The sequence below is a fragment of the Hyla sarda genome, chromosome 1, assembly GCF_029499605.1.
Source record: "Hyla sarda isolate aHylSar1 chromosome 1, aHylSar1.hap1, whole genome shotgun sequence".
Lineage (NCBI taxonomy): Eukaryota > Metazoa > Chordata > Amphibia > Anura > Hylidae > Hyla > Hyla sarda.
Genome location: NC_079189.1, coordinates 558528872 through 558541422, shown reverse-complemented (window position 1 = coordinate 558541422; position 12551 = coordinate 558528872). Strand labels below are relative to the sequence as shown.

At 44.3% G+C, this 12551-nt stretch overlaps 1 protein-coding gene and 1 long non-coding RNA gene across 2 annotated transcripts in view; one reads left to right on the top strand and one right to left on the bottom strand.

The window, feature by feature from the left end:
- LOC130293497 (uncharacterized) overlaps window positions 1–3255 on the bottom strand; it is a 6278-nt gene extending 3023 nt beyond the window's left edge. Inside the window, exon 1 of the long non-coding RNA XR_008848221.1 lies at window positions 3117–3255. This is a non-coding gene — a long non-coding RNA (uncharacterized LOC130293497). The remainder of the gene's footprint in view (window positions 1–3116) is intronic.
- ESM1 (endothelial cell specific molecule 1) overlaps window positions 1–7134 on the top strand; it is a 17485-nt gene extending 10351 nt beyond the window's left edge. The window contains exons 2-3 of the mRNA XM_056542240.1: window positions 3190–3345; window positions 6712–7134. Of these exons, the coding sequence (XP_056398215.1) occupies window positions 3190–3345; window positions 6712–6794 (239 nt within the window). The 3' untranslated portion in view covers window positions 6795–7134. The remainder of the gene's footprint in view (window positions 1–3189; window positions 3346–6711) is intronic.
- The last annotated feature ends 5417 nt before the right edge of the window (window positions 7135–12551 follow it).

Sequence of the window (12551 nt, the reverse complement as noted above, 5' to 3'; positions counted from 1 at the left end):
GAGAGATATGTGATAGATAGATAGATAGATATATAGATATGAGATAGATAGATAGATATGAGATAGATAGAGAGATATGCGATAGATAGAGAGATATGCGATAGATAGATAAATAGATATGAGATAGATATGAGATAGATAGATATGGGATAGATAGATATGGGATAGATAGATAGATAGATAGATATGAGATAGATAAGATATTAATTCAGCAATTCATTAGATAAATAGATTCTATAAAATGTAATTACAATGAGAAAGTGAAAGCCGCCAACTCTTCTATTAGCGACCATTATATTATCCGGCCTAAGGAAGTTCTTCCAGAGTGATATTCCTATGAGTCAGTGCTTCTATATTGTGATCCTCCTTTCTATTGTGTGTTGTACATTTCATATCCAGCGCACATAAATGCAGGGAGGTTTTTGAAAAGTAAGTGAACCTCGTGTGGGTTTAGCTGCCATGACACAAGACCTGATGACAACCCCTGAGGACGTGTGAGGAATGAAGAGCCGGGCCAGCTGACTAACCTGAGCTTCACTTCCAAGAAAATGGACCTTTTTAATTATTTCCATATTTCTTTTGTTCCTCCCTCAATTCTCTTCTTAATACAGATAAATCCTCCCAAGGTTAAGCAGCCGCTCCCCTGACATTTATATAACTGCATTTTTCTTCACTGTAAATCAGTGGTCACCAAACTGTGAACCTCCAGCTGTTGCAAAAATAAAACGCCACACGGCTGTCTGGGCTTGCTGGGAATTGTAGATTTGCAACAGCTGGAGGTCCATAGTTTGGAGACCACTTCTGTAAATAATATAAGCTTTTTTCATCTTGATAATTTTAAGCCTCTACATAAAGTATTCTGTGTACTGGTAGAGGACCTGTCTATATTATAGCAGTCATATATATTATGTTGGAACCATTAATACATCTTTCTTTTTTTCTGGGGTTTCATACAACTTGCTTTTTATTTGTTTCTTATACAGACACGTGGAGGTCACATAATTAACATGTAACAGTTTCATGTTCTTACATTAAAGGAAAACGATCATCCTACTCACCCCCACTAAACCCAATACAATGGGGTAATAGTGAGGGTGAGCAGGAGACCGATGAGGGGTCACTGACTCCTATACGTACCTGCACCCTGGAGATCTGCTTCCATCTTCCATGAATTGCGCACTGGAGGCGGGCCCGCCGTCTTGATATGAATATTTATTGTCACGGGTCATGTGAGTGCTGCATCGACTGAGCCCTCACATGTACATATAGGACATATATATAGGAGTCATTGACCCCTCATTGGTCTCCTGTTCACCCACACTATATCCCAGTCTATTGGGTTTAGTATGGGGGAATCTTTTTATGTTGTTTCTTCTTAAAGCATACCTATCATATCATATGCTTTTTTATGTGTCTAGCTTCTGTATTTGGATTACAAATCCCTCTGTTCTGCTGCTCACTCATTCTGACATCCACTGCTCAGGAAGTGGCGTGTCCAAGGCTAACAACAAGCTCACCCTCTCTCACCATGCATTCACTTCCTCCCTGAGTCTGTTGTGCTTTGCTGGGTCTCTTCATCCAATCACTGCAGGCTGCTTTGTAACCCCTCCTCTCTGTTTTCTTGCTGCAGTCTGATAGGACAGGAGTGAGCACAGAGGAGTGCTAGTCCTTCCCTTACTTAATGGACTTTGTCCTAGCCTGTGCTTCAGCTTGGACAAAGATGATGCTGCAGCAAGCCAAAATGCATCTGTCACAGTATACTGTATATACCTCTTAAAATGGCAACACATTGCAGTAGGGGTTACCAAGCATAGTCCAGGTATACCTTTTTTCAGTGATTTGTTTGCTTTTACCATAGAGAGGGTTGGTCCAGGATCCACTATGCCCCGCGGCCATAAGACTCTTCCTGGTGATTGACACATGGGGCTCATCTGCCTGTGACAGTCCTGTGTAGTTATCCCACGTATGCACACACTGTCTCTGAGTGATCCTGAACCTCTTTAACTCACAGGGCGAGTCTTGTGTATGTCAATCACCTGGAGTAGCGGACATGATGCCAGCAGGGAGAGGCCTTATGGTCAGTTGGCATGCCTCTTTAACACTTGGGGATGTATACAAAAGTATTTTTTATAGAAATAAAAGTGGCAGAATCTCCAAAGAAAGCTATTCCCTACAGTTTAACAAGTACAGTGACCTCCCGACCTACGATGGCCCCGACATACGATAATTTCAACATACAATGGCCTCTCAGAGGCCATCGCATGTTGAAGGCAGCATCAACATACGATGCTTTTGTATGTCGGGGCCATCGCATAAACGGCTATCCGGCAGCGCAGACTGCTTCAGCTGCCACCGGATAGCCGTTTACGGTGCCCCGTGTGGTCCACTGACGATATCTTACCTGTCCTCGGGGCTCCAGCGCGTCCTCTTCGGGATCCCCTGCATCGTCGGCGCTCTCCATCGGCATCATCACGTCGCGGTGCACGCCGTCCCGTCATCCAATAGGAGCAGCGTGCGTAGCGGCGTGATAGCGGCGACGGAGAGCGAGGATGCCGGGGAAGCAGAGGCCTTGCCGAAGCGTCGGGACATCCCGGGGACGCAGCGACAGCGATGGAAGGCAATATCCAGGACATTGGTGACAAGCGTTGACGGTCCGGAGCGGCTGGGACACGTGAGTATAACCTCCAATACCAGTGGTCTTCAACCTGCGGACCTCCAGATGTTGCAAAACTACAACTCCCAGCATGCCCGGACAGCCGATGGCTGTCCGGGCATGCTGGGTGTTGTAGTTTTGCAACATCTGGAGGTCCACAGGTTGAAGACCACTGTCCTATACTTTACATTGCACGGATCCCTCAACATGCGATGGTTTCAACAAATGATGGTCCATTTGGAACGGATTACCATCGTATGTTGAGGGACCACTGTATATCAAATGTGTAATGGCTGGACCATTGGAACACTCAGCTCTCCAAGAAAGAATAAAATGTTCCTGAATATGCTCCAGTAGACTGACTGTACTGTGCCGTGCATGACTAGGGTGGCCAATCATATTCCAGGGTGTACGTTGCTGGAGACACTAGTAACACAAATGCTCATAACTCCTAATGACTTACCTACAGCTTAGTGCAATTGAAATGAATTTGCTGCACATTGTAATGCTTCTCTGTCCATCTTGTTGTATCGTAGAATGTCCATATGGCTCCTATGGGATGGACTGCAGAGGAACTTGCAACTGCCCATCTGGAATATGTGATCGGGTCACCGGAAAATGCTTGAAATTTCCATTTTTCCAACTGACTGGACCAAAACCTGGCAACAAACGAAGACCCTCCTCATCTTCTGGTACGTTCCACCGACAATATACAGAATCCTGTAACACCTGATGACAGATCATGAAGCCTTCTCTGCACTAAGAACTGGAATGTGAGAGGTTAATGTGGGCAACATCTTTACTATTTAAAGCCAATAGTATCTAGTACCTCACATTATCTATAGGTTAGGGTCAATTGTAGAGGTCATCTGCTTTTATAATATGTCTTATACATTGCAGCTATTTCTAAAAGAGAACCCGGGGAACCCCAATACCTATTCCTACCTTAAAAAAATAAAATAAAAATACATTATTAGGGGTCTAAGCAATTTGTAGCCAAAATCTAGACAAGGATCTATTGTCTACATAGTTGTCTGAACTGTTATCTGGACTTAAATAAGTCAGGACATGGTATGTAGTTACGAACAAAGAACAAAGTACTCCAGCTCACCACCTCGTAGCAGTGCTCGGATCTGTGCCCGGCAGGACACTCCAATAGAGAGCAAACGAATGATGATCCAGCACTTGCAAAAACGAACAGCTTTATTGAAGATCACTGGACACAGGTAAAACCAACCATATCATCAGACGCGTTTCGAGTGCATGCGCTCTTCTTCGAAGAGCGCATGCGCTCGAAACGCGTCTGATTATATGGTTCGTTTTACCTGTGTCCAGTGATCTTCAATAAACCTGTTCGTTTTTTGCAAGTGCTGGATCATCGTTTGTTTGTTCTCCATGGTATGTACGGTAGTTAGTCTGGTCTCCAAGGCAGGAGGACCAGTGAAAGAAAGGTTCTGCTGCAGCAAGCTACCGACCAACCAGACACAAAAGCCTGTCTGCCCCCTAGTGGTGGGGTGTTTAGCAGATTTTTATATACTAACCTCTCTTGATTATGAAAGAGACATGAACATCCCAAGCCCTGAAACAATGGTGTAAACTAATTCTATGTCATGTACCCCACTGATAATAGATCTGAACTGTTCCTGACAGGTCCTTAATACTCCTTTCCTTTTCCTGGACTGATGTGCATACATACAAGGCATTGTCTCCACTAACATTTATCAGTAGCTTTCTATAACCTATAATCTTATAGCACTAGGATGTGTTTGTTCCAGATCTCGATGGGACTCTCAAGTCTTAAACTATTACCTTGCAACCTGCTGAAATGTCTAACAGACCAAGGAAATGTTATATTAGCCACCTGATAACACTAATCAAATGTTGGCTCCATGCAGCCACCACAAGAGGGAGCTTAAGAGCTTACAGCATACATATTTAATACTAATACATGATGCACAGGTGCCCCAAAACTACTTCTATAAATCTTTGTCTATGCCACAGATTTGGAATTTTATATTAGAAAATAAGGAGTTAAAACCTTTATCAAGAGTTGAGAAACTAATAGGCAGATAAGCTAATCGATTGTAGTTTTTCACCACCATTCCCCACCCTTCCAGACGTATACCTCTAAGGGGCTGTTCAAATCACTTTTGTTCATGGTATACATTAGCATACTGTTATAAGGGGTGCTAACGTGTACTGTGGTGCAGTGGCAGTGGCCCCATTCACTCTAATGGCCCAAGCTTAGTAAACTATCCACTATGTTCAGGCCATTTCCCCCATGTACAGTATGACAAAAAAGCATTTAGTCAGCCACCAATTGTGCAAGTTTTCCCACCCAAAAAGATGAGAGAGGCCTGTAATTTTCATCATAGGTATACCTCAACTATGAGAGACAGAATGAGAATAAAAAAAATCCATAAAATCACATTGTCTGATTTTTTTTAGAACTTATTTACAAATTATGTTGGAAAATAAGCATTTGGTCACCTACAAACAAGCAAGATTTCTGGCTCTCACAGACCTGTAACTTCTTCTTTAAGAGTCTCCTCTGTCCTCCACTCGTTACCTGTATTAATGGCTCCTGTTTGAACTTGTTATCAGTATAAAAGATACCTGTCCACAACCTCAAACAGTCACTATGGCTAAGACCAAAGAGCTGTCGAAGGACACCAGAAACAAAATTGTAGACCTGCACCAGGCTGGGTAGACTGAATCTGCAATAGGCAAGCAGCTTGGTGTGAAGAAATCAACTGTGGGAGCAATTATTAGAATATGGAAGATATACAAGACCATTGATAATCTCCCTTGATCTGGGGCTCCACGCAAGATCTCACCCTGTGGTGTCAAAATTATCACAAGAACAGTGAGCAAAAATCCCAGAACCACACGGGGGGACATAGTGAATGACCTGCAGAGAGCTGGGACCAAAGTAAAAAAGGCTACCATCAGTAACACACTACACAGCCAGGGACTCAAATCATGCAGTGCCAGATGTGTCCCCCTGATTAAGCCAGTACATGCCCGGGCCCATCTGAAGTTTGCTAGAGAGCATTTGGATGATCCAGAAGAGGATTGGGAGAATGTTATATGGTCAGATGAAACCAAAGTAAAAACTCAATGCGTAGTGTTTGAAGGATAAAGCTTTGCATCCAAAGAACACCATACCTACTATGAAGCATGGGGGTGGAAACATCATGCTTTGGGATATTTTTCTGCTAATGGATCAGGACGACTGATCCGTGTAAAGGAAAGAATGAATGGGGCCATGTATCGTGAGATTTTGAGTGAAAACCTCCTTCCATCAGCAAGGGCATTGAAGATGAAAAGTGTCTGGGTCTTTCAGCATGACAGTGTTCCCAAACATACCATCTGGGCAACGAAGGAGTGGCTTCTTAAGAAGCATTTCAAGGTCCTGGAGTGGCCTAGCCAGTCTCCAGATCTCAACCCCATAGAAAACCTTTGGAGGGAGTTGAAAGTCTGTGTGCCCAGTGACAGCCCCAAAACATCACTGCTCTAGAGGAGATCTGCATGGTGGAATGGGCCAAATGTGATTTTATAGATTTTTTTTTTCTTTTTCTTTTTGTCTCTCATAGTTGAGGTATACCTATGATGAAAATTACAGGCCTCTCTCATAAGTGGGAGAACTTGCACAATTGGTGCCCCACTGTATATGCTTACTTTGCAGGATGATGTAGGTTTTCGAGTCTCACAATGTAAATGTATTTGTGTGGGAAATAGTTCAAATGTAGTCACTGTGTGACTACTTTAGGGCCATGATAGTAAATGGGGCAACTGCCAGTACACCCCAGTACATGTCGCTGGCATCCCTTTTTGACAGGACACCAACATATACTTTGGCATAAGGGAAAATGCAATGTGAACAGCCCCTTAGTCTTTTGTATTATTTCTTTTCAGTTTTTAATAAAATAGCGCAATATCTATTTGTGCCTGGGCAGAATGGGGTGCTGCTAAGGGACATGTGGTATAATAGCTCATCAGACTTGTCATCATAATATAAGAATTCCATTTACATGTCTTTACTTTCTTGTTCGTAGATTTTGACATGGCCTCAGGAGATGGGAACAGCGTCAAGGATAAGGGATCTCGATCAGGAATAAAATGGTTAAATCCGCGCTGATATCTACTTTACACTTGTGTATATGAAGGACCGTGTGGACTTTGGACTGAGGGAGAACATGAAAATACAACAGGATTTCATCCAGTCAAAGTAGACCTGTCAGTCATTGGGAAGTCGGCTTTTCCCCATCACACTGATAATTTATAGCAATGGAGAGATCCTGACCGACTGGGATTATTACAGATTATTACATCTTTGTTCTGTGAAGCGAGTATCTGTCCGTTCAACCTTTTTTGTAAATGTGTAGTTATATAAACTTTTTATTTTGGACCTTTTTCAGTCGTCTAGTCTATTGAATACAGATTTCATGTGTATTTAAATAAATGCTTTGTAGGTTAAAGTGGTGTCACGTGTGCCATCATTGCCTCCAAAAAAAACTTATATTTACAGGTGTGTTTCCTAAGTGGCAGAAATTGGCAAGTGTGAAAAGTTACTTTAACTGACATGCATTGAAAGTAGTTGTCCAATCTCCTTCCTGTCCATCTCCAGCCTGTTGGTGTCCACTAGAGGTGTTTGGATAAGCCAAAAGCAGCCGATGTGGGGAATTTACCCAATTTGCGAAACTCCCCATTTACTTTAATGGAAGTTGCACAAATGACTTCCAGGATTTTGCACTACATTGCCCAATGGTAGGGTGTAGAGCAGTGAGGTTGGTGGAAATCACCATTTTCCATTATGCATTTTCCCTTATGCCAAGGTATATGTTGGTGTCCTGTCAAAAAGGGATGCGAGCGACATGTACTGGGGTGTACTGGCAGCTGCCCCATTTACTATTATGGCCCTAAAGTAGTCACACAGTGACTACATTTTAACTATTTCCCACACAAATACATTTACATTCAGCCAGAAGCCCACTAAGAGACAAACAGATGCAGAAGGGCCCTAGTTCATCTTATTCCTTCTGGCCCTATAGACAAAATTCACTTCCTCTTGGGGGGTGGATTACTGAATTTAGAGCTCTCACCCTAATTGTGAACTGGAAACAGCTTCCGGGCAAAGTAATTCTTCACACAATGCCATTAGGATTCCACCAGTCACAACCCAGGCTGACTAGACCTAAAAAGCTTTACTGTATGTTTCTACTGGCAGAGCAAGGCATATCTATCTATCTGCACCGCAGGCATACTCTCCCTTTTCTCTAACCAGAGCCATGATCCCAGCTACCTTCAGATTATTGACAAGATCCTTCCGGCTGATCAACATTGAAAAGGGCAGGTAGGTAGGTAGCTAGGTAGGTAGCTAACTATGTAGTTAATCCAAGTGGCAGAAAATATCAGCACACAGATAATTAGATCAAAATGTGTGTGGCTTTATTCACCAAACATCAATGGCAACGTTTCGGCTGCCTCTCACAGCCATTGTCGAGCAATTGCTCGACAATGGCTGCGAGAGGCAGACAAAACGTCGCCATTGATGTTTGGTGAATAAAACCACACACCTTTTCACCGAGTTATCTGTGTGCTGCTATTTTCTGCCACTTGGATTATCTGGGACTTTTGGGACCAAGTCCATCATTAGCGAGCACCTACCAGAACTTTTTTTAGTGCTAACCGAACCTGTCTCCAAGAAACTATGTAGTTAGGTAGCCAGATATGTAGGTAGGTAACTAGTCAGGTAGGTAGGTAGAAAGGCATGTAGGTAGGTAGCTAGTTAGGTATTTAGGCAGCCAGGTATGTGGGCCAGTTGGTTAGGCAGCCTGTGTGTGGGCCAGGTGGTAAGGCAGCCAGGTAAGTGGGCCAGGTGGCTAGGCAGCCAGGTATGGGGCCCAGGTGATTAGGCAGACATGTATGTGGGACAGGTGATTAGGCAGAAAGGTATATAAAAAATATGGAAAAAAAAATGTAAAAAAACAAAGCAAAAAAAGCTGTTCAACTTTCCCATGCAGCGATCTCCTCTGCACTACCGGCAGCAGTGTTCTTCAGCTTCTACAGTTCAGTCACCAATGAGTGATGTCATTGGCGCCTGCACTGTGCAGCGGGGGCGTAGGTCACGTCTCCTCTCAGTGTAGGCCACAGATGCGGATTACACTGAGAGGAAGTTTTCAGCTGTATGCACGTGAGCCATAAGGCTGCTTGGGGATCAAGGACGAGTGTCCTGGATCCCCAGTGGCAGCAGCGGCGGGGCCCTGGGACCATGTCCGTTCGGACCTACCGGTCAGTCCTCCCCTGGCTGGCGATAACCAACCCTTTAGCCAATATGGTCCAGGGGCTGTCCCTGCTCCCCCCCAGTCCCCAGGGACAGGGGAGGATCCCAAAAGCACAAGCTAGAGTTAATCTGGCCTAGGCCAGAAAAGAGAAAGCACCTATTCCTGCAGCTCTCACACCTTCAGCTACAACAATTCAGCACAAGACCAAAAAGATGCAACCTGTCTAGCGTGTCCCACTACAAGGGTAATACCATCACAAGTTGTAGCATAAGAGGCAATGGCAGAACCAACTTTGCAAAGTAATTGACTAGGGTGTGGATTTTCTCTTGGCTGGCCCAGTCAAGCAACAGCCCAAAGTCTGGGGACCCCCTTCTGGAGGCCCTCAAAGATAGTGGTGTCTCAGGAAAACCCGATGAAATGTAAGTTAGGTAGGGGATCCATGTACCACAGCATCCACCCCTGTGAAAACCCCGGAAGTATGCACTCACACATTGGACTGTACAGCCTTATGTCACATTCTAAATTACTACAGACAAGTGAATTTTAAGTACCATGAGGGACAAGCCAGGGCAGAAGCCTTGTAAGCCTCTGAGCCAGCACATGCTACAAGGACGATATAAGTCTAGTCACTCACAAGTCAAGTCTCATGGATAGTCACAAGTCAAGTCGTAAGTCATAGTCAAAAGTCTAGTAAAGTAATAAGTCCTCAGGTCTTAAGTCTTATCCTGGACATGCAGCATAGAACAAGCCAGAATCGATACATCCCTCTGAGCCTTGCACGTACCACTAGGAAAAGAAAACCAGTCTCGGGAAGACTACAAGTCACATACTGCCAAATCTCAATCTGACTAATTACTCCAGGACTGTGATAGGGACAAGTTACCGGTTACTTCTGTACCGGATCTGCATCACCAGTAAAGAACAAGTTGTAATCTATAAATCCTGACTTTTAAAGGGGTACTCTGCTGCTCCAGCATTCAGAACATTTTGTTTCAAACGCTTGGAGCGGGCAGCGAAGGGTCATGAAGTCATGGCCATGCCCTTTGTGATGTCACACCATGCCCCCTCAATGCAAGTCTATGGGAGGTGGCGGGGTGACCGCCACGCCCCCTCCCATAGACTTGCATTGAGGAGGCGTGGTGTGACATCATGGGGGTATGGTCATGACGTCACAAGCCCAGCCGCCCATACCCAGCATTCTAAACAAATGCCAGGTGCTAAACAAAGATCGTGGGGGTCCCAGCGGCAGGACCCCCGAGATCAGACATCTTATCCCCTATCCTTTGGATAGGGGATAAGATGTCTAGGGGCAGAGTACCCCTTTAAGGTGTTCATTTCCTGGGGCCTTGACCTGAATAGCGGGTTAATTGCATGCTACACTCCAGCCACCTGACACTACAACCCTCATCATCAAGTACTCCTTATGATCACAACTCTACTTCTTGTATCATGAACCTAACAACCATGTCATCTTCATCACTATCCCGCCATACCAAAAGAGAGTGCTCCTAATCTCAGCCTGTTACTCGTGTAAAAACACTTAGGATTGGAACAAATACTTATTTTACTTATTAAAATGCAAAACAATGTTTTTTTGTATTAGAAATGTGTATTTCTGGATTTTTTAAGTATTCTGTCTATCACTGTTCAAATAAACCGACCATTAAAATTATCAGCTGATCATTTCTTTGTCAGTGGGAAAACGCACAAGATCACTGTAAGTGCTATAAAGAGATAAAAAGAACACTCTTTTTACATGTTTACACAGAACAATAATGGTATTCAATTGTAGACATACAATTGAAGAAGTTCTTTTCTTTTTCAATTTCCTTTCTGTCTGACCACAGCGCTCTCTGCTGACACCTCTGTCTATTTTAGGAACTGTCCAGAGCAAGATTGGTTTGCTATGGTAATTTGCTCCTACTCTGGACAGTTCCTAAAATGGACAGAGGTGTCAGCATAGAGCGATGTGGTCAGAAAGAAAGGAAATTCAAAAAGAAAAGAGCTTCCTCTGTAGTATACAGCAGCTGATAAGTACTGGAAAGATTAAGATTTTTTCAATAGAAGTAATTTACAAATCTGGAAAAAATTGGAAAAATTTACAAATTTACTGTTTAACTTTCTGGCACCAGATGATTTAAAATGTTTTTTTTTTCCAGGGGAGTACCCCCTTAAAGTGTAAGAAAATAGTTGGCTGCTTTGAAAGAAATGACAATGGTGCCATTGAGCTGAGATATGCGGTGTCTAAAATTAATTTTATCTATTAATCTAATATCTATATACGTGCGTACACAGTGCACGAAAGAGGAGGAAGTTATTAAAGACTGTTTTGAAAGCACAAGCACCACTTGGCATATTAATCTTGACCCAACAAATAGACTTTGTCAACAACGCCGCCAATGAACTTTGTGGGAAAAATCTAATCGCTTTTTATACAACGCGCACAAATGACAGGCCGAAGCCAAAGAACACACAATAAGGAAATATTAATAACACCTGCCCAGTCTCACATACCATATCAAGCTGTTGAGGTCACCAGATTGTTCTGTGGATATTTCCGGACACCTGCAGAGCCAGTAAATATTTCCTGTTTTCTGTTGTGTCTGCGGCAAACAGGAATTTACCAATTGGGAAGCCGTTGCCTAACAGAACATCTCTCACACCACTTGACAGCGGGTTTCCTTTTTATGGTCTTTTTTTTTTTCCCTTGAAATCCCCCTCCAGACAAGAATAGGATATTTTTACCTCTTACTGAGGATATTTTCAAAACAAGTAAGGAAAGTTTCTTAAAAATAGGAACTGAATCCAGTTTCCAGGTATGAGCTCAAATTTACCGTATTTTTCGCCGTATAAGACGCACTTTTTCTTTGGGGGGGGGGAGTTGGTGCGTCTTATATGGCGAATACACACCTATCGCGGCGGTCCCTGCGGCCATCAACGGCCGGGACCCGCGGCTAATACGGGACATCACCGATCGCGGTGATGCCCTGTATTAACCCTTCAGACGCGGCGATCAAAGCTGACCGCCGTGTCTGAAGCGAAAGTGACACTAAACCGGCTTCTCAGTCGGGCTGTTCCGGACCGCCGCGGTGAAATCGCGGCGTCCCAAACAGCTTACAGGACACCGGGTGGGGACCTCACCTGCCTCCTCGGTGTCTGCTCCGTGCCAGGATCCCCTGCATGGCCGGCGCTCTCCTTAGACGTCATCACGTCATTGCGCACACTGTCCCATCATCCAATAGGAGCGGCGTGCGTAGCGACGTGATGACGGCGACGTGATGACGGCGATGGAGAGCGTGGATCCCGTGGGAGAAGACTTCTGGAGCGTCGGGGACACCACAGGGACACGGCGACAGCAATGGAGGACAACATCCAGGGCAGCGGTGACGGGCGGTGACGGGTCCAGAGCGGCGGGGACACATGAGTATTACCTCCTATCCAGTGGTCTTCAACCTGCGGACCTCCAGATGCTGCTAAACTACAACTCCCAGCATGCCCGGACAGCCAACGGCTGTCCGGGCATGCTGGGAGTTGTAGTTTTGCAACATCTGGAGGTCCGCAGGTTGAAGATCACTGTTGAGTTCACAGAATCTTTTTTTTCTAGATTTTGC